General features: G+C 41.4%; 1 protein-coding gene across 1 annotated transcript in view; it reads right to left on the minus strand.

The window, feature by feature from the left end:
• Window positions 1–870: 870 nt before the first annotated feature.
• The window catches only part of RNF150 (ring finger protein 150), a 91,353-nt gene continuing 69,238 nt past the window's right edge, over window positions 871–22,985 (minus strand). The window contains exons 5-7 of the mRNA XM_035111684.2: window positions 22,136–22,232; window positions 20,894–21,104; window positions 871–8,518 (exon numbers count right to left, since the gene is read on the minus strand). Coding sequence (XP_034967575.2) covers window positions 8,400–8,518; window positions 20,894–21,104; window positions 22,136–22,232 — 427 coding nt within the window. The 3' untranslated portion in view covers window positions 871–8,399. The remainder of the gene's footprint in view (window positions 8,519–20,893; window positions 21,105–22,135; window positions 22,233–22,985) is intronic.

The raw sequence follows: 22,985 nt of genomic DNA on the forward strand, positions 1-22,985 counted from the left end.
TCATTATGTCTTCCCCTGGATTTTAATTGATTAATTCAATCAATTTTTTTTGTTAAAAAAACCCTGCCCCAATTTCTTAAAAAGCAAAAGTACTTTACACAGTACTTCTCTTCTGCACTTACCGTAGTTGAAAGCCTAGCTGAGGACACCAAGGGGTTTTCAGGAAGTGTGGGCACCTAGGAAGGCTGAAGTGTGCAGACAACCAGAGATACCATTTGTAAAATAAAAGAACTCTCAACAAGCAACACCTTGGCAACCTTCAAAGTAATTTTAGCACAACGAAAACATTGCCCCATGCAATAGACTTTTGCTGAAATTGTCTCACTTCTTTGACAGATACAATTTATTTTCTCATAGAGAATGGTTACTTAAAATGCAGAAATTTTTCGCACAGCACTGGGGGGAATTGTGACGGCAGCCACCACTCTTTTTTGGCCAGAATGCTCTAGAATTCCACAACTCCCATTACATTCTGGGATGAAAGTGGCAACAAAACTCAGCTCCTACTGCATCAGATTTGATAATGTAACATTCCATCCAAATAGGTAGTAGGAAGCAGGGAAAATATGAAAACTGAGCTGAACAGGCCTCGTTCAGTTCAATTTTTCATGCTGAGGAATAAACTCCCACCTCATGTGGACACTTTTGAGATTGCATTTGCACCAGCAGCTGGAGTGAACATTTGTGAGGTGGGTGCCTTTGGATTATTTTGTTTCTCTTCAGAATTCAACCTGGAGATCATTTGGAAAAGAAGCCTTTGTGCACTTGCCTAATACGTTTGTTAGGGAAAATGTAGGACACAAATCAGATCGTTTTTTATTAAAAAAGAAAGCTTGCAATAAAATTCCTCCAATTTCACAATCCTTTAACTTTTACAGTTGCAATATTTTACTAATACAGAATAACACAGTCTCACATATTTACACTATAGTCCTCTATATAACAAAAATAGCCATGTTGTACTACTAAATAATGTTTCTCCAATATCAACCTTAACATCTCCATATTTCCTCCCACAGCTGAGTCACTGTCTAAGCTGTAAAGGACAGTGAGGACACAATTAACCAAAGTAATGCTTTAAAAAAATAAAATAAAATATCAATATTTGTGCCACTTGATTTCAGGCAAATCCCTTTATATATGATAGTTGTCAGACTCCCACATTTTCCAAATGATATAAAGTGCATTGGAAGGGGAGGGTGGGATATATAAGGATGCATAATAAAGTAACAGCAACTTCACTAGCAGTTGAAATACATTTGCAATACTGTACAGAATGTGTCGTAAAATGAACTCTTCACAGAACTATTTCAGCGTCGCATAGGCAGACAATTCACAGCTGCCAAAATATGTTAAGATAAAAAAAAAGCCTATGCAAATGTCATTGGGTAATCTTGATGATTTCTGCCACACACATACCCTTCCTTTATAAGCTGCTTCAAGGTGAGATTTAGGTGGTGATGAATTGCTTCCACTGTCAAAGCAGGGATGTTTTGTTATGTATGCGAACATTATAGTGTTTAATGAACACTGTGAAAGTTAATTGAATTGAGCATCCAATTAAACTGAGCATCCAATTGGTTGCATTACTTATTTTAAAGGAACAAAATCATTTATTGAAATAACAATAATAAAAAGAAATAAACAGCTTGGCAAATGGAGGAACCGGCCTTGTGATAACACAGGGAGCCAGCCAATCAGTGGTGTACACAGTCAACTTCTGCTATAAACAGCAGAGTAGCTTGCATGTGTGAACACAACTGCTTTTCACAGCAGACTGATTGTTCAAACTATTTTTGTCTGACACATTCTAAATTCAGGGGGGAAATAGCAGGAGAATGAACTGTTTTTAAGAGTGTTCTACTGTAAAACACTGTTTTGGTAAGTAGAAATAATTTCAACATAACTGCATAAAAGGAGTATTTTTATTCATTTATCTACCTTTAAAAAAATATTGGCATTTGCTGGTATGGTGTGCATTCTGCTACATGACACAACAGGAGAGAACTTTGGAGCAATTACTGTAAACCAAATACTTTTAGCGTTATGGATGAATGTTATACCAAATGGACGTCTTGTTTTAGTTCAAAAACTACTTTAAATAAAAAATAAATATTTTCAGGAAATGGATGGAATGTATATTTTGACAAGTACAAAATCATTTTAAAATGCTCACGAGGTACAAGGAACATCTTTCTATAAAAATAACAGCCCTTCCCACCCCAACCCCTAGTTTACATTTCATTCTATTTATAAAATGGTATATAGCCTCAGGTTGCTTAACATGAAAACAGGAAGAAAAGGTGATACTATGTACATGTTAAAAAACACTTTTGATATTTCACATCTGTAATAACCATATACATATACATTCATGGCAAAGACATGTGTATCATCTGATGCCTTTAAAAATAGGCAGTATTTTAAAATTAGCAAATAAGGGGGAGGGGGCGATGACAGCATTCTCTTTCTTCTTTTAATTCCTTCTATGCTAGATAAAGTTTTGACCAGAAAGCAAAATATTTTTGAAGAGAAACGAGCGTAAGATGATGCTATATTACACTTTCGGCATCTACGATCCTTTTCCCGTCTCATTATTGTTATAGCCAAGCGGGTACATCCTTTCCCCACCCCCCATCTCGGCCACTAAAGAATTAACATTTCTACCAGTGACAGATTTCCAGCTGCTGGATCTATGAGAATTAAAAGTGAGCTTCTGGCGGCTAGAAGTCAGACAGCAGAGGGCGCTCTTCTACTTTGCTGTACAATGCATTAACAAACACCATCTGGTATGCAAAGACCCTCCTAGACTAGAAATTCTCTCATGTTGTTACTACTGCAGAACTATCAGTTAGTTTATGCAACTGTTTGTCAAAACAAAGAACCTAAGTTGCTTTGTATCAACTGCTCCAATTATTATATATATATATATTTAAAAACAACTTTACTAAAGCTCAGCCTTTCCTCAAATAACCCCTTGCTTTAATGGATTGCCTTCTGCCTACTTATAACAGGCCCGCTTGTAGATGCATGCATTCTTGAGAATAAGCCCTGCAGAATGCAGGTCTTTCTTTGCCAGGAGAAATGCATAGGGCTAGACTGCACACTCATGAAATACAGCCATCAGTCATATCTGCTTATGAAGGTATCCATGGTGTGCATTACATTTCCTGAACTGCCTGATCCTTTTGTATCTTTTAGGCTGGTTCCTCTTGTTCCCAAGAGAAGCCGTCCCACAGCTGATCAAAAATAGGGCTTCTTCTCCAGCAGCCTCAGGGTGGTACAGGAATAGCCCATGTATGGCTGCCGTAGACGGTGCCTGTTCTCAGGCCACCCCATGTGTTTCTTGGTAAAGGCACACTCTAGGTGACTGACCATGGCAGTGACACTGCTGTTAATGTCTGTGAGGTGGTTTCTATTGATAGCAGCGTAGAAATACTGGAGGAAGAAAGTTGAGGGCTTGAATTCTAATTGAACTCCTGGGCTAACAACTGGGCAAAACATCAGGTTGTTCACTGCCTTTATACTGTGCAATGCAAACATCTCTAGCCATATTCATATAGCAAGGTCTGGGAGGGAATACTGGAAGGTCAAAGTTAAAATGGTACCTATTCTTAACACTGGTGAAGACAATAGAGCTATACATTGGTAGAGAACCACGATCCTGGGCTCGGGGCATTTGATCAAAGGGGCAAAGATCATATGACTTTGGGGGAAGAGTTCTCACACTCAAATCTTGATGCAGCAACAGCTGAAGGAAAAGATCGCACCTCTCCTCAATCCATGCACGAAAGCTGATTACACTGGCAGCTGAATCAGATCTCAATGCTGGGAGTGGGACAGAAGCTTCCACTGCACCTGAGAACAGCGGGTTGGCTTAGGAGGGGGAAGGGCAGGCCATGTGGAACAGGCACAGCACCTTGCCACATTTCCCTGTTCCTCAGCAGCTGTCTCACTCTGACTAATGATAGTTATTGGTCCTCCAGATATTGCTGAATTACAACTCCCATCATCCTTGGCCATTGAATACGCTTGCTAGGACTGATGAGAGTTGCAGTTCTGACAGAGGTTCCCCATACCTGCCATACAGCAAAGAGATTCAATGCAATTCATACTCCTCTGTTCACATGATGGCTATTGCCTCCTCCTAGGCATTCTGAGGCTAGAGCACATCTGGAAGGAGGAGGCACCCAAGCACCTTTGAGCTTCCTCCCGGCCTTCTATTTTCAGTCCTAATCAATCCATGCCATAGTTCCAGTCACTTACAAGGCTGGAATCTCTCTCTGAAATTTGACATGAATCCATTTTCCAAAAGAAACTTCTTTGGATACAAGGGTCTGAAAAAAACTCTGAAGTACAGGTGACATTTAATTGATTTTCTAGGACTATTTTGTTTTGTTTTTGCTATTTCCATATCAGTTTAAAGGCTATCATCCTCCAGTAAATAAAGGCCTGGTCTCTGTACTTTAATAACAAATTATCCCTGAAGGATCTCCCAAAGAAAGGGTGCAGAGCACATCCTTTGCATGCGGGAAGTTTCTAGGTTCAATTCCTAGGAAGACCAGGTAACAGGTAACTGAAATCACCTTTGCCTGAGACCCTGGACAGCCACTGCCATTCAAGAATAGTCTATAATGGGCCAGATAGACAAACAATCTGACCTGCTACAAGGCAGCTTCCTAAAGCAGAAGATGCATGTCAAAAGAACCAATGTTTCCAGAATTATGGTTTGTACTCGTTGTGGATTCTACATTTTTTTTGGCAGGGGGAAATGAGATGGATGAATATGTTGTTAATTGGGAGTTGGCCATTAGCCTTTTCCTCCCTGTCACTTCTGCATGGGCAACTAGGCAGAATAAGCTGAAAGGGTGGTGGTTTTGGTGAGGTGACACAACTCATGCTGTTCTGTCAACCGAGCATTAGTACTGTAGATGCAACAGTAACAACCTCCAATACCTGAAGTGACATAAAAGTGGTGCTGAAAGCTATCAGATAACACTGAAATTACAGAAGAGACAGGAGGAACAGAGGTAGGAAGATTCACCGTGACGAAGCCAGCTTTTGCCAGTGCAACTCTGGATGCATGGTAAGAGGTTATAATAATAATAATATAATAATAATTTATTATTTATACCCCGCCCATCTGACTGGGTTTCCCCAGCCACTCTGGGTGGCTTCCAACAGAATATTAAAATACAATAATCTAATAAACTTTAAAAGCTTCCCTAAACAGGGCTGCCTTCAGATGTCTTCTAAAAGTCTGGTAGTTGTTTTTCTCTTTGACATCTTGTGAGAGGGTGTTCCACAGGGCAGGTGCCACTACCAAGAAGGCCCTCTGCCTGGCTCCCTGTAACTTGGCTTCTCGTAGCGCGGAAACAGCCAGAAGGCCCTCGGCACGACCTCAGTGTCCGCGCAGAACGATGGGGTTGGAGTACAACTTACAGCACAGCTAGATGGATACATACTATTTGCGATCTTGCTATATTCATGCGAACCACATAGCAATATAGGCTCAAGAGGGGCTGCATGGAAAACCCACTTTAAAAGGTGGCTCCACTAGATTAGGACTGTGCTTTGCTTCTTTCTAACTGAATATGATATTCCTGACATGCCTCATAAATAATAAATTGAAATTGAAGATGGACCTCCCCCTAAAACTCATCCCCAACCACACCGGAGCACAGGGAAATGTGAATTCCAGACCAGAGATGGCAAATGCTTCCATCTTAAGGCTCCTACATTTTTAACACTTGGAAAAATTGAGTATGTTTTCACAGGTGCAGCTTTACAAAACCTGGTAGAGGTGCGATGTAAGTTACACCTGCCAAAATTCTCTCTTCTCCATAACTACTGGAGGTATGAAAAGCCTAATTTGAAAGCTTGACCCTCTCAGTCTGAAGTTGGCCTGAAACAGCAATAAACATAGGTCTCAATTTGTCCTCACACATTTATTTTGGCTTAATTTAAATGAGATTATGAAAGAATAAGTAGAAGATGGCAGCTTTTCTTTTTTAAAGGTGCCCACCTTCCCACACATAAGCCTTCAACATGATGAGGCAGGCATGATCTTTCAAAGTGATTTAAAGCTCACTGAAAGCAATGCTCTAAATAGGGGAATTACAACAGCCCCATAGTAACACTTAGGGTTGCTTCAGATGCATAGCTGTCAAGTTCTCCCTTTTTTAAAGGGAAATTCCCTTACGCTGAATAGGCTTCCTCATGAGAAAAGGGAAAACTTTACAGCTATGTTCAGATGGAACACCAAACCAAATTCATGGTGCTACATGAATAAGCCCCTTAGGCGTGTATTCCCCTTTCCTCAGGATAGACATTCAGCTCCTACCACCGATAGCAAGGCTCCCCTCAGGAAATGAAGAGGGTAGCTGCTGTAGCCATTTTGCCAGCCCCTGCAAAATCTAGCCACTGAGTGGGTGGGAGCATGTGAGCACAGGACCTGTTTGCAAAGTGCCAAACTATGGGCTGATGGTGTTATATCTGAACAATCCTTTTAGTACTACTCTAATGCAGGAATTCTAATAGATTCTGTTTCGATTGTATTTTTTTAAGCACAGGCTACAGTGCTAAGCCTATTTACCTACTGCAATTTAAATCATTGTTCATATTGTCAGGAGTAATAGCATACCCTTTTATGAAAGACAACAAGCTGAAAAGTCCTCCTTAACACTTAAGTATTTTGATTGAAATATACAATTGCCCTCTGCATCAATAGCAAATCCCCTGAAACTACAGCACAATGCAAGATCTCTTGAGTCCCAGTCCCAACCCTTTTCAACACCTGCAGTTGAAACTGACAATTTGTTTTGGAATGTTTCTGGTTTCTATTACAATTCAAAAATATGACATGGGAAGAAGAGCCTCATCATTTTCTTTAACCCACTGAGGATCTACAACCAAGTGAGTTCAGAAGCCAGGGAGCAAGAGTTGACTTCCATACCAGGAACAACAACAGAACATTTTGTGAGAGTATCTTCTCACACATGCCAGTAAAAGTGCCCCTGAGCCTCCTTCCCACTGTTTGTGCACACTAGTGAATTGCTTCAATGCAGGTCTGAATGTGGTAGTTTTTCATCTGACTAAAGGTTATGCAGGGAATAATCTCAGTCCTCGTGTGCTTTTGCTGTCACCCATGAACACATGTCCTCTACCTGAATTGGATGACTGGCCCTTCATGTAGCAGAATGAGCACAGAGCTGTACATTTGGTGGAGTGTGTGCACATTCTTACCCCTATTGACTGAAAGGGACCTTGGAAATAGGAAGAGTTTTCACCTATGAACAGAGGAAGCAAGAGTGAACTAGAGGTGGTGGTAAAGGTGGCTATGCAAAAAATAGCCTCAGCCCATTTGTAACTTTCCTATTGAGACCAACATTACCTAGCTCCTTCCCCCACACTTCCAGTAATTTCTGTTCTCTTTTCCCCTTACCGCAAACAGTTTCAATGAACTTCAGTGCTCTGATGGCCAGTAGGAAATCTGAGTGAAATACCTCAGAATAAGGAAAGTGAATCTCATTACATACCAATCATAGGGAAGACCATTAAGGAATGAGATTTGTGATGACAGAAAATATAGCAAATAGGCTGCAAGAACAGGCTGGCTTTTAATCCCATCAGCAGCAGCATCTTCATCTTCTCTCACTTGGTATCATATGTGCAAGCCATAAAACTCTGAATGGGAACTAATAACATTAAGTAGCAAGTCACCAACTTCAGTAAATCCAGTCACCTACCTCCTGGCTGGGAGACCTGGAAGCACAGATTTCCCACTAAAACCACAATGAAAAGAAGCTTCAAACCAAGACCTCTGAAGCACCATTTCTTTCCAAAGCCATGTTTACCTCATTCACAAACCTGGTGACCCATAAAATTATTCAGATTTCTGGGCTGAGCTTTTGAAAAAGTGGGTGGTGGTGATGGGGTGTTGAGAGGAAGAAATACATGTCCATCCGAAACAAGCTATAAATAATCACCTTGGAGTGCCTTCTTCTGCTTAAGAAAAACAACAACAACCAGGGACTGAAGAAAGGTAGAAAACACATCAGCTTTCTTTTCAGTTACATCGTTATGAACCACCAAGAAGGTGAATAACTCTTCTGATCACCTTCAAGTGTCAGTGAAATGGACACACAGAGTTAATGATGAAATTGCATCCAAGCAGACACGTCTGTTGCTATTGCTTTTCATGACCATCCTAGAATGGAGTGTACTGGAGTTCACAAAACGTTCTGGACGTGTGTATGGTTACGTGTGTGTGTGTGTACATGTGTGAACGAGAATGCATGTGTACACCAGTGGTCCAAATCTGACAGAACTTAATTCTTTTCCTTCCCCTCCCCACTACTGCCCTTTAGTTTAGTGGAAGGGTTTTTTGATCTGCTTTTTCAGGATTTCACCTCTTCGCAGTCTTGGTCAGTAGAAAGCTCTACATCAGAGAGTCCAACCTCCATTGCCATGATCAACGAAATATCTGAATCGCTACTGACGGCTGGCTCCTGCTCACCTGAAATAAGAAAAGAATGTTAAAGCCAAATTCTCACGTCCCCCAAATTCCAACTTAGCTCCTACAATCTGATCTTAAATAAGAGAAGGTGCCTTGTATTGAGCCAAGTACTGCCTATTTTAATTGGAAGAAGCTCTCATGGTCCAAGGCACTGAGTGGCCTTTCTTCTCCTCGCTGGTCTTTTGAGTGGGAAATATCTGGGATCTTCTACATGCAAAGTGTAGTGTCATACTTTGCAAGTAGCTGTGGCCACTTGCTCCTCTTTCGTGTATTCTTAACTGCATGTGTTTCTGTTCCCTCAAACCCTTGCTCAGTGGATGGATCTTGGGTAAGCAACCACCTTAGCCTCAGCTCTTTGTCTGCAGCATCTCAGGAGCCTTATGAAAACACAACGGGTTGGCAAGGCTTGCTACGTCTCCTGAACATAGTCTTCTGGTTAAGGACAGTTCCTCCCCTGGATTGTTTTGCCTTTCAATCTACTTCTCTAGAATTCCCCATTGCTCTGTTCTGTTTGTTCTCCATCTTCTGCAGTCTCATGCCTGGTTGAAGGGAAGTACTTCCATGAAAGGAACGTGCAATCTCTAGTTTTCCTACATGTATACAAATGCTAGGAAACTGAAAACACTTGTAACTTCCTGGCAAGTGTATATGGTGAAAAAACTCACAACGATGCATGCACAGGTTTATTTCTTTATTGCAATACTTAATGGCCCACATTTCTTTTGTGTAATAGTGCCCTCAAGGAAATTAAAAATCATAACAAAAACAATACCAATAAAACCTATGGAGAAATAAAAGCAAAAACAGGAAAAGTTGCATTAACAGACTGGCAAACCAATACCAAATTATCACAGCATATCCTCTTGATGCATGATTAAGCAATTTTGTTTTTATCCAGTGCCAAAACACACAGAAAAAGGAAGGCAACTGGATCACCCAAAGTGTGGAACTCCAAACTCTGGGTACCACAACCAAGGAGCCATTGTCCCTTATGCCACCAACCATACCTCAGATGTTGATGGAATACAAAGCAGGCTTTCCTGGAAGATCAATGTATGATACACACATCCATTGCACACAGGTATGTCTTCTGTGAGCAAATTGTGTTATTGTTAATTTTTTAAGGCTATCTTGCATCTAAGCTTTTTAGATACATACTTCTTCCTATATTTTGCCCGCAAAACTTCTGAAGCAGAGGAGTAGCAGCTGCTTGAGTCAAGCAACAATGTATAAAATTGTTACCGTACTAAAACAGCTGGATTTCCTATTGGCTTTTCAACAGTAGCATATAAGAATGTTTATGTAATTTTGACTATTCTTCTTTTATAAATTTACATTTTAGGAATGAAAACTACAAAACTACAAAAGCCCATCTGGGCTTGATTTTTTTTTTTAAAAAAAAAGAACTAAAACTGAAGACCTACTAAATAAATCCACATTCAGCCAATACTGGGCTTGCAGAATTGTAGCTTCAGGATAACTATCCCAATTAGAGTTTTCAAAGCAGTTATGCATTTAAAGCTCCCTGAAATCTCTCCAGATTTCTGTAGCTTTGTCCTATAATAAAGGACTTGTGGTATAAATACATCTTTGACATAACAATCACAACAGCAATTACAAAACACACTAGGTAAATCCGTCTTTAAAACACACACACACACACACACACACACACACACACTAGTTTCACAGGTAGAGGCACTGTGAAATTATCACTCCTGCATTTCTTACAAAACACCCAAGTCTTTGTGCAATTTATATATGCATATTCAGGTGTCCAGTACACAGAGAGATTCATGGAGTGTGGGATGTCAAATTTTTATCATCACCCTTCTGTAAAGACACGGTATCTCGCATTGCAAACATGCTTCTATGTTGATGGGGAAGACCAGAGACCAAGTAAGCCCCAAAGAGTCTGAATCTGCCCCTGATACATTGAGGCACACAGCCTGTCCAAATATACTCCAAATATGCCAAGTCTTTTTTGCTTCATCATCTTACATTCCACAAAGCTGAGACTATAAAATAGCTTTTACATAGCAGGAAAGGGAGAAGACATATTTGATATCAACAATTTTTTAAAAAACCCTTGAACCAGATGCCTGAAAGAAGTTTTACAAAAAGGAAAGTTAGAAAAAGTAGTAGAAGAAGAAGGGGAGGAGGAGGAGGAGGAGTTTGGATTTGATACCCCGCTTTATCACTACCCGAAGGAGTCTCAAAGCGGCTAACATTCTCCTTTCCCTTCCTCCCCCACAACAAACACTCTGTGAGGTGAGTGAGGCTGAGAGACTTCAGAGAAGTGTGACTAGCCCAAGGTCACCCAGCAGCTGCATGTGGAGGAGCGGAGACACAAACCAGGTTCCCCAGATTATGAGTCTACCGCTCTTAACCACTACAACACACTGGCTAGTTAGGGAAGTGATAATGTGGCGAGACTTAAAAGACTAAGTCCAGTTGAGCAACAGTCATTACCTCCACTGTCCCTTTTAAAAGCACTTTAGAAAACCCACCCAACTAACATTAAAAGAGCCTAACACTAAAACTGCGTAGGCACAGTCCAACGCATATAGCAAATGACTGGGATATAAAGCTGTACAAAGCTATGGATGGAATATAATTAAAGACTGCAACTGTCTCTTCTGCTCCCTGTTGTGTTACCACTGAGCTACTATCTAGACATTAGCTTTGACAGGTGCTTTGAAAACTCATTAAAGGATTTTCCAATCCATCACTGAAGATGGATCAGTGATTGACAGAGGCTCTTAACCAACTAATTTCTAGGGAAGAAGCCCTAAGGAGAGATGGCATTTTAAAGAAGCAAACAATGCAATAACCCAGTTGGCTTACAAAGGGAAAAGAATTATCACTGGGTGCGTCCACTGGAGTTTTCAATGTGGAATGCCCTCTTTTTGTCCTGTAAAAAGTGAGTGAAAATTGTCATGACAGAAGAGGAGGGAATGCCCCCTCTGAAGCATGGGAAATCAGCAGAAGAACACTGCATGGGCAGTGTTAAAAACCCTCAGTGTAGTGCAATGGGAACCTCTTGCTCTGTTTGTGCTACTTGTTCCTGATACTTTTGCTACAACAGAGTGGCAAGCGCTGATGCATCTTACTGTTTAAGAGATGAGTATGTTTTTGTGTGCAGTCATTACATTGAAGAAGCGTTTGGAATCACTAGTACATCCATGCTCACTGCTTCTTCGTGATTTCTAAAGCCACCCCACCTTCCAGTTTCTGACAAATGGAAGATGTGCTTTTTGTACATCTGCTAAACAGGCACCTTATCTAGCAGGCTCAGTTTCAGCAGATACCTACTAGATGTTCGCTAGATACACAGACTGTCCCATTTACTCAGCATCCAGTGTGCTCCCACCAGTGGTTTGTGAAGCTCTGCACACATAACATCAGCCACAACCCACATCAGTCCTGCAGTTACTTGAGAAAAACTGTGTTTTGATGTTTTCTCCCAAACCAGCTTTGATCCAACTTGAAAACTTAAGCCATGTGAAGCCACTGCTGTGGTCAGGTGGAGGGCAGCTTGGAAAAAGATTCATCCATACTGATGTGTACAAAAATCCCAGTGTAGTGTAGTGTAGTGGTTAGAGTGCTGAACTAAAACCTGGGAAAGCAAGGTTCAAATCCCTTCTAAGTCATGAATGAAGCACACTGGATGACCTTGGGCCAGTCACTGCTTCTTAGCCTAACCTACCTCACAGGGTTGTTGTGGGGATTAAATTAACCTTGAGCTGCTTGGAGAAAAGGTGGGATATAAATGCAATAAAATATAAAGGCTAAATAAATAAATGGCATGCATGCAAGTGCAATTTGAAACACAGCAGTGGGGAAATGATTGTTTTAAGTGGGTAATGTGTAAGAAATGCAGGAAGCATCCATAACGCGAAAGCAAGGGCTTGGGGAAACTGCAGAGCAAGAAAAAACCCCTAGGAGACATTTTGAAGGAAGGAAGAATATAGCAAGAATGATGGTTGCAGGGACTTTGTTCCTTAAAGAATATGATGTTCCTGAAGTACACATGGGCTAAAACTGGAAAACAGGCATGTAGTGGGAGCATCACACTAGGACTGGGGAGACAGGAGTTCAAATTCCCACTCAGCCAGTGAAGGTCATTGGATGACCTTGGGCCTGTCACCGACCTGGCATGCATGTCAAGCTAGGCCAAACCATGGCTTAGCACAGTGATGGGCAACCTTTTGAGCTTGGTGTGTCAAAATTCACCAAAAAACCGAGCATAACTCGGGTGGTGTCTTCTGGAGTCCAAGCATTCCTGCTATGTCATTGTTCAGCTTAGAGTGACAGATGAACCAGGCCACTGTCTTTCAGGTTAACCTACCTCACATGGTTGCTGTAAGGAGAAAATGGACAGGGTACAAAGAAACAGTGCTCTGAGCTGTTTGCAAAGAGAGTGGAATATAAATCAATGGCACGATGTATTCATTATATGATGAATAGATAGATGATTTTGAAAGCAGAGTGAAAGTGAACAGGTTATTTGTCTTTCAAGTCCTGGCTGAACAGAATGATGCATGGGGGGGGGGGGGAACGACAAAATCTTGAGGTATTTTCTGGTCAATATTGCACTTTTGTTGCATAAAAGCCATTGTGGAAGTACAAAGGGCCTGATTCTCTGTGGGAATCAGCGCTGTGCCAGTGCAGTGATTCCCATCAAATCAAGCAGCATTGATTGATTGATTGAAGCGACAGTGTGGTGTTGATAACACCAAGGTCACGGGTTCGATTCCCATACGGACCACCTTCATATTCCTGCATTGTGGGGAGCTACACTAGATGACCCTTGGGGTCACGTCCAACTCTACAATTCTGTGATTCTGAGCAAGCCAAACTGCCCTAAAATGATGCAACCCACCAGAGAATGAAACTGGCTAGCCTAGTTTTCACCTTGCAAGACCAAGAGCCTGTCTGTGTGAAATATTGCTATGGTGCAATTTGCTTATACTCCATAACAGTGTTTGATATGCACAATTGACTCTGTAACAAATTGATTCTTGCTACAAAGGAAAGCTGCTCTTCTCTACATTTGTTCTGCTTTCTGCCCATTCCCAAACATTTTCTGCTGCCTCTACAGGGGATGCCTGGCATACTGCTATGAGGTTCTTTTGCTTTACGTGTGTATTAATTTGTACAGCTCTTCCTACTTATTTATTAATTTTTTTAAAAAAAACGGTACCTACAATTCCTTAGTAAAATAAACTCACAACAGTCCATTAAATTAAAAAAACCAAGACACATTGAAATCAATACTATTTCCCTAAGTTACTTGACTAGCACAACTCCCATTGGTTTTAATGGGTCTACTGCTAAACATGACTAAGTCTGGATCCAGCCTAGTAAAAACAGTTCCAACTACTAAAAAAACTGCACCTCTCTTCCAAAGCTAGTCTTACTGTTGAGGTAAGATCACCATACATTTAAAACACATACATTTAGGCTTCCCACCCAAAAATCTTGGAAACAGTACTATTTTTATTATTATTCTGCTAAACTGGAAATTCTGGGGAAACAATTTCTTTTGACATGTGGCCTTTGCCAACCTTGTGCCCTCCAGTTGTTCTGGCCTACAACTCCCACCAGCCCCAGCGAAGTGAGGCCATGCTAGCTGGGCCAATGGGAGCTAATAGTCCATAACCCCTGGAGGGGTCAGGGTGGTGAAGGCTGGCACAGAACATTAAGGAATGCCAGGCAAGTTTGCTGCATTTAAAAAGCAGAAAAGGCAGGACTGGCCTTGCTATGAGGCAGAGGGAGGCATGTGGGAGATGCTGGTCAGCACAGAGTGGCAGTCAGGTGTTGGGAGGGCAGAGCTATGAATGATGGGCAACGTGTGTGTGTGTGTGTGTGTGTGTGTGTGTGTGTGTGTTTGCCATCTTGTTCTATGCCTCATGCTGCAAAATGTCTTGGGCAAGCCCTGAGAAAAGCAAAGCAGTCTTCTTTATAAGAAAGCAACACCAAGCACAAATGGTATGCAAATCTTTCGTATCATTTCCACCAGAGTGATTTCAGACAGCCAGTGGCATCATTTCAGCCTTCCGAAATATTGTGGTACGGGGAAGGTCCACTTGATTCAGTGGAGGCACTACCTTGTTTCTGTTACTTCCTGTATCCTTAGTAATCGACCTAAATGGTAAGAGGAGTCTTCACTAGCTATAAAGAAATGCTGCATGGGTGGAAGTACAGCTCTGGGAACAACTGGTGGATGCAACAGAGCCTTTGAAGTGCTGCTGTGATGGGTGTGCACCTATAATGATACGTTGTCACGAGGTGGTAAGTTAACCCTCCCTTAGCAAGATGGCTACCGTGAAGAAGAAGCTTTTAGAATGAATTCATTTTAGAAATGGATTTTGAATGCATTTTACACTGAACAGCTGCTGAGTAGCTTTCATTGTGTGTGCATTCCAGGCAGCCTCAGGCCTGTAAATAACCCATTGCTACAGTCAGGCCCTGAATAATTTCTTCTTTCCCTTGTAACAGAAAATGGCTTGTTTCAAATGCAATTCTTCCTCATTCTTAAGACGTTCAGAGCAGCATATGCTTCTCTAGGCAAGGAGCCAGTGACTGTTAAACCTGCTGCAGTGGAAGTCTCTAGCAAAAAAATGAAATAAAGAAATGAATGCCTAGAGGGGTCATGGACTGCACTGAAAAGATGGGTATGAAAAAAGTAATGGACATAATCCTAACAGCACTGTGCATGTGACGGTGTGTGTGTGTTTTGAAAATATGTGCTTATGCATAATAGTATAAACTGTAATCATTAATCAGAAGTATAATCTATCATCAAACACACACACACAGAGAGAGAGAGAGAGAGAAGGAAGGAAGGAAGGAAGGAAGGAAGGAAGGAAAGCAGATGTGCTCATGATTTATAATATTCAGGATAAAGGTCCTAAGAGAACTCTCTAAAATGGGGGTAATGAATCTGCAGTCCATCAGCCATGTGACCCAGTTCCGTACAGACAATTCCTAGACATAAAACAAGGGGGGGGGGCAAGGGGAAGCATCACTAGGATGGAACCAGACTTATAGAGCAATCAAACCATGATTAATCAGAAGTCAATTTCTATTGAATGAAACAGGGTTGGGATTGCAGCCTTCATCACATTTAGAACAGACTTGTTGGAATTGACAAGGGTGCTGCTCATAATCTCCAGTTAAGCCACTGAACACTCCGGCCATTGGATGTGTGCCATCAACAATTGCAGTTTTTAGTCATACTGCATGCCATCAGTAGCTGTTCCAAATCTGGCTTCTCCCTGTAAATATTTGTATATTCGGAATATTTATTGAGATTTTTTATGTGACCAAAAGCTCTCGCATAACTTATTTCAGTACAGCTATGGGAATAAACAGAACCAAGTTAATAGAAAGCCTTTGCTCTAAGTGCATTTAGCTAGACTTTTAATCTATCTTTGCCATCCTAAAGTTCCATGAGCATTATTGAAGAAGAAGAAGAAGAAGAAGAAGTAGAAGAAGAAGTAGAAGAAGAAGAAGAGGGGGAGTAGTAGTAGTAGTAGTAGTAGTAGTAGTAGTTTGGATTTGATACCCCGCTTTATCACTACCCGAAGGAGTCTCAAAGCGGCTAACATTCTCCTTTCCCTTCCTCCCCCACAACAAACACTCTGTGAGGTGAGTTGTGCTGAGAGACTTCAGAGAAGTGTGACTGGCCCAAGGCCACCCAGCAGCTGCATGTGGAGGAGCAGAGACGCAAACCCGGTTCCCCAGATTACGGGTCTACCACTCTTAACCACTACACTACACTGGCTCTCTGGAACAGAGCAGCAAGAAAGGTTTGCCGATTATTCTCTCTGCTAAAAAAAGAAGCCAATCAACTATTTTTCAGTTATTTGGGAAACTGCAAAGTACCACTGGGGCACCTAAAAGCACAGGTACTATTTATGCATCGTTTGTTTAAATCTATCAGGTTTCTAGGGACATGGGTGGCGCTGTGTTCTAAACCACAGAGCCTAGGGCTTGCCGATCAGAAGGTCAGCAGTTTGAATCCCCGCAACAGAGTGAGCTCCCAGCTCCTGCCAACCTAGCAGTTCAAAAGCATGTCAAAGTGCAAATAGATAAATACTGTAGGTACTGCCCCGGCAGGAAGGTAAACGTCATTTTCGTGCACTGCTCTGGTTCACCAGAAGCGGCTTAGTCATGCTAGCCACATGACCCGGAAGCTGTCTGCGGACAAACGCTGGCTCCCTCAGCTCATAGATATAGATGAGCGCCGCACCCCCAGAGTCGTCTGCGACTGGACCTAACGGTACCTTTACCTTTATCAGGTTTTTACATTGCTGTTAAATCATCCTGCTGTTGTTTTAAAAGATTTCTTTTCACAGTGAAATTTTCAGTGCGGTTGATGAATATTATCATAAGTATTCTTTGGAAAATGAAAATACACTTCAAAGTATATTCCAGAGTACACTTTGGAAGAAGTCAACGGGACTTATGTCTTGAGTAAGCATGATCATGTTGGATTTTTAGAATTGCAACAACCGTTTGTTAGATTTTTATACAGTATCAAAAACATAAAAATACATAACATAACCTACCAAAAAAGATTCTTCTTGCTTTAAAATTGTTTACTTATTGTTATGTAGATTATATTATTTGATGTATGTTTTGATATTGCCCCCTGCTTTGGGATTTATTTAGATAGATAGATATTTCACATAAAAATAAATACAGCATCTTTATATCTGGCTAGAAGCAGGGGATTTGCACATTGGGCTGATCCTCACTAATGAGATATTGCTTATCTGTCACATTTTACATGAATAGTAATTTAAAAAGAAATAATTTATACCGATAAAAGCCCATATCTTTCTGCTACCAAACAGAAGACTGGAGGTGGAAGCAATTTTGCAACTCTAATAGACAAAGTGTGGTTTGTGACTATCCTACTTCTGCACATTATATTCCTCCGGGGGTTAGACTCTTGCAATGGGCAAACTTTCTCCACCTCATCTATCTTGGTGCTCAATCTCAGTCCAGTAACTGCAAATTGTCCTGTTGCTTGAGGTGTGGCTAGGCAGGCCTCGAGTTGCTGCACCTTCTCTTCCAGCAAGACAACCACCTTGCATTTGCTGCAAGTGTACTGTTGCTTGCAGGGCCGGCTCTAGGGGAAGGCTGGGTGGCAGGGGGCGCCATGCCGCCAGGGGGTTGCCGCGCTGCACCCGCCCACCAGCCACGGCAAGAAACAGGGTGGGGCGGGGGCGCCAGAGTGATCTCTGCACCACGGCGCCAGGGCGCCTGACATGCTTAAGACGGCCCTGGTTGCTTGTTCTCTGGCAGAATGACAAACATGGCACAGGCGTTACAGGTCACTGCAACAGCTCCCTCGCCCTCCATGTCTCTGGTCCTATACACACACCAAGAGACAGAAATCTGGGTTCCCCTGCTAAAAGCTCTTGCAAACGCCCGTTTGTGAGGTCTGTTTGCGAGCTCTGGTCGTGAGCTCCAAGGATCTGCACTGGGCTAAGTTTGACTGCTGCTGGTTGCTAACTCTGTCATGTGCTATTAATCATGTGAACAGCTGAGACAGCAGGGGGTCAAAAACTCCAAAGCAGGATTTCATTAGCATGATGCCCTTGAAAAAGCCAACTCACAACAGCCTCACACCTATACTGTTTCTGTGAAGGCCTTGAGTCTTATGAAGAACTTGATCCACAAAACACATAAACTGGAGTATTCAGATTTGCATCTAGGAAACTAAACAGTTTTGCTTGAGTCATTAAATGGCCTCCATTTAACTAATCCACCTAGACTGGGTAAGCTCCCTGAGAAATATGCACTGGCATCTACATTCCTAGGGTCTCGGTGTGACCAAATGATATTGAACCAATGACAACACTAGCAGAAATAGAAAGTGTATGAACTCCTGAGGTGACCTTTTAGAAGAGCAACGACCTATGCTGAACTCTGAGTAACATAATAGGGGAATGGCACGTAAGAACTTAAAACGCTTGTTGGAAGTCACACAGTATTTCCAGTGTGCAACTTTGGAAGCCATTAACTTTAACTGAGGGATGGAGAACCGGATCTGGCCTACTGGTCAGATCTACTTATCTACACACTCTCCTGAAGGCCAAGTTTGACAGGTGGGTAGGCATATCCAATTGCTTCATTGCTGGCTTCACCACAGCAGGGCTGCATGCATGCAACGTAGAAGGGGATCGTGCCCCCCGTGACTTCAAAACGGAGCCTAAACAGAGCCTCCAGGTAGAAAGCCTCACTTGGCGCAACGCGCCCGCTGCGCCAGTGGATTTTCTACCAGGAGGCCGGGCTGCTGGAGGGAAGGGTTTTGCACTGTCCACTCCATGTTGCCATCATCAAAATCTCAGGCCATGTTTTTAAAAACATTTAATCCAGATTTCCTCTTACATTGGAAAATATGTTAAAGCAAACTTTTTCCATCTGTTATAAATTTGCAGTCATCACTGGCATGGAAGCTTGATAGCGCATTTGTTCAGGTAGGCAGCTTGTCATACATGTGGCAATGTTTCTGTGGGTAGCCTCTCTTGCTACACCCACATTTCCATTTGCACAAACTAATTGTTTTGTTTCCCGCAGCTCAAAGGATATTTAAAAATAAAAATAAAAATGGAGGTTGCCCACCTGTCCCCACCGAAATGGTAAGCCTCCATTTTGCCCTGATAACTAGGGGCTGGTAAAAATTTGCTCTTCCTCCAAAGTTCCCAAACTTCCTGCGTGCAGCTCCGAACGAGAAGAGGTAGTGGAGAGCAGGAAAGCTGTGACTGAGAGGAGGGGGCAGAAAAGGGTAGCATGGAAATGCACTAACTGTTGTGAATGAGGCACAAAGGAATTATTTATGAAAAATCTAAGACCAAAAAATGAAGTGTGTGGACAATCATGTGCCAAATGTGTAAAATCCCCAGATAGGCGAGATGGTGAAATGAGGATACATAGGACGCAACAGTGCATAAACATCTGTGTGATTTTTATTTTATTTTTTGCAGGGTTGTGCTGAGCCTAATTTATGCAATATTCACACAGAGCCCTCAGGCAGACTTGCTTTTAAGTTTTCTCACCAGGGCTACTCCACCGGGGCTACCTCTACTTCCATAATCTCAAAGCACTGGATGATGGATAGAAGAAGAAGAAAAAAAACTCAGCCTGCAAACTCTAATTGGCTTAACCAGTAGATTAATCAACTAAAGATTTAAATGATAAAGGCTAATTTTTATCAAACATGGCAGATTTTCATTGGTGGGGTTACAAATTCTGGGAAAACTTGTTGCTTTCTATAGGTCATACTGATTCTGTTACGCTATTGAAAAGTAGAAGGTTTTCCCCTCCCTTATCCCTAGTAAATACTAGGTTTTGTTTATTAAATTGTTAATAAAAAAAACTTGGATTCCCTTTAATATCCCCGATCGACAGCGCTAACTGAAACAGTACTTTGGGTAGCTATGCTCCCTTGCTCTCTTTCCTACAGCTCCCATTTTACAGTAAATTCTAGCTGTTTGCCCTGGTTAGTTCATATCTGAGTGAGCGAGTGAGTGAGTCACTCAGCTTCCTGTTTTTGAAGTCACATAACATGTGATTTTATTTTTTAAAGAAAAAATAGAAAGCAGAAAAAATATGATTATAAAAAAACACCCAAAAAGTGTAGCAGTGTATTGCTAACTGACACTGTAATCCTAATCTCAGCTACCTAGGTATAAAACCCATTGTAATTGATATGAGTATAAAGCTCCTTTTGAACTTGTGAAGTGCATGTGGGAGGAAACCAATGAGAAAGTACTGTCCCTGCTAGAACTGCATTTTTAAAATTGTCAAACCTGGAAGCCGCTCAAATATGCTGTGGTAGCAAATATAAGATACTGCAGTGCCTGCTGAAACTGTGGTCTGACACAATCCAAACATGTTGTGTCCCCTTGTGGTTTAAGAAGAGTAAATGTATAGCAGGACTAGAAGATAATCTTTCTGCGGAACTGAACCCTAACAGAAAGGCAAATATAACCTGTGCTTACACTCTTGTGAGCCACAGACATTTTTGCTCTTGGGTTATATACAGCCATCCTGCAATTCAAGGACTGGAGAGCGGCAACTTGTTTGCCAGAAGAAGCCCACTCAGGACTCAAGCTTACCTTTAAAGTCTTCTGATAATAAATGAATTACACCAGACTGGCACATGAGATCTTTGATTGCACTGCGTAATCGCAAGTAAATATTTTTTAGCACAACACCACAAATCCAGTTCTGCTGAAATATTTTCATTGTGAAACAGGACTTACCCTATTGAAAATACTACAGAATAGTCACCGGCGATTTTATGAATCACATTTAGAACATTCACTCTAAGCAAATGAGTTGAGAACTTACTGCTTGTGTTGAGGTTATTTTCCCCAGTCTGTGGAAGAGGGTCTGCATCCTGGATGACTTGTAGTACTCCAACTGTCCGGACAGGAGGGTCCAGTGCTACAGAGCTTTCGTTCACAGTTATATCACTTGCTCCTGTAATCTGGTTAGTTGGTGGCCCTCCTATAGAAGCTTCAAAATCTGGAGGTATGTCATCTACACAATCTGCATTGGGCTGATGAAAACAAGAAAGAAGAGTCTAATGGGGATGGGGAAAGAGATTCTGAAAGGAAATATTTGTGTCTGGATTACAGGAAGAAATAGTTCATTTAGTTCTATAGTTCATTGTAGTTCCAAATATTACCTTGTCATGGATTTCACAACATGCATGTTGGCTTCTCTTTACAGGATAGTCTTTATTAGTTTGCAAATTCTTCTGAAAGCAAATGGCCATTTAGAGACTATCCATACCTAGATTGTTATGTTAGATATTTGTTGGTGGCACCAAAACGCCAACGTCTCTAGCAGCATAAGCCTAACCATATCTACTCAGAAGTAAGTGCCAGTGAATTCAATGGAGCTTAATGTAAGGTAACTGGGGTTATGGCTGCAGCCTAAAACAGTAATCCTATCTTGGACATATCCTCACAGAAATATTTATCCAAATTGGAGGCATGCGACATAATGTGCCTGCTTTTGAGAACTGATGTATGCTTGGTATATGAAGTTAATTTAGACATTTTCCTGGTAACCCTTCAGGTGTCTTAATGGATGATACCTACTAGATGCTTTGCTAATTTACTGCTGGGATCCCCATTGTGGTGTTGGGGGGGCATGCTACCCTCAAACACACTCTGTTCCTCACAATTTTCACTCAATTTTTCGCTTAAAAGTGTGTGGGTATTCTTTGATTTTAGGGGTATTGTTGTTGTGGGGGTTGCCGGTTTTGGGGAAGGTTGCTTACTTTGTTGCCTTGTGTTTTGTTTTAGGGGTGTGTGTTTATCCGATTTGGGAGGTTTTGAGCTTCAGGTTTTTCCATACATTAAATATTATGGTTCATGCTGAAAATGTCACTCGGGGGTGTGGGGGTGTAGTTTATATTGTCTTATTAGTATTGGTGAGGAAATGGCTTTAGGGGACCCAAAATCTTCGGGATAGAAATATAATGCTCACTAAGATGAAACTTGCTTATTCACTTTTTTAAAAAAGTGGAATTAGGATTAATGAAAATACCATGTTCAGTGTTCTACAACATTACATGCTTACCGGAATCCCTAGTGCTTTTAAGATGTTCATTTTACACATAGGGCAGGTGCGATGGTCTAGTAGCCATGGATCTACACAAGATTTGTGAAAGAGATGCCTACAAAGGGAGAAAAATGAAATTTAGTTAAAATCTATACAAGACCTGAATATTCAGTTTCTCAGAGTTGCAGTTGATACCATCTGCTCTGAAAAAGCTCAAAAGTGTCTTGCAGTGTAAGATATATCTGTGTGGAAAATACTTTCGCCAAGAAAAACCTGGTGAAAGAAGACCTGTACTGAAAAACACAAGTGTTTTGTAGTTAATAAATTGTAATGGATGGAACCTAGCTTGTAATTTCAAATGTAAAATTAGCAGAAAAAGCTCCCTAAATAAAAACTTCAGAAGATGAAATAAAATGGAAGCAATTTTCCATATTAAAAACCAGACCCTAAGAAATGATTATCGGCTGACAGCAGATTTATCATCCTTGGTACTATGAAAATTAGCATAAATAAGAAAAAACTATTTATTGTGTTTCACCTCTGTATCCATGACTGGATACTGCAAAACGCAAGATCTGAAACTGCAGAAAGAGAACTGACAGCATACAATTTGATCTGTGAACATAGAACCTATCAACCTGTGTAGGATGAGAATTGGAGTAATGGGCATTGATTCCCTAATAGGCTTGCTTCTTTGCTTCAAAAAAGATGCATGCAGTTTGTCACATCCATTTATCTACTGGATTTGGTTTAACCCCCCCCCCCCCCGATCATAAAAGGAACATATTACATTAGATTGGGTTCAAAGGTTCTATTCCCCTGACAAAGGAAGACTCCTTCCATCAGAGCAAAGCAACCTTTGGATCTA

The sequence above is a fragment of the Zootoca vivipara genome, chromosome 9, assembly GCF_963506605.1.
Source record: "Zootoca vivipara chromosome 9, rZooViv1.1, whole genome shotgun sequence".
NCBI classification, from domain to species: domain Eukaryota; kingdom Metazoa; phylum Chordata; class Lepidosauria; order Squamata; family Lacertidae; genus Zootoca; species Zootoca vivipara.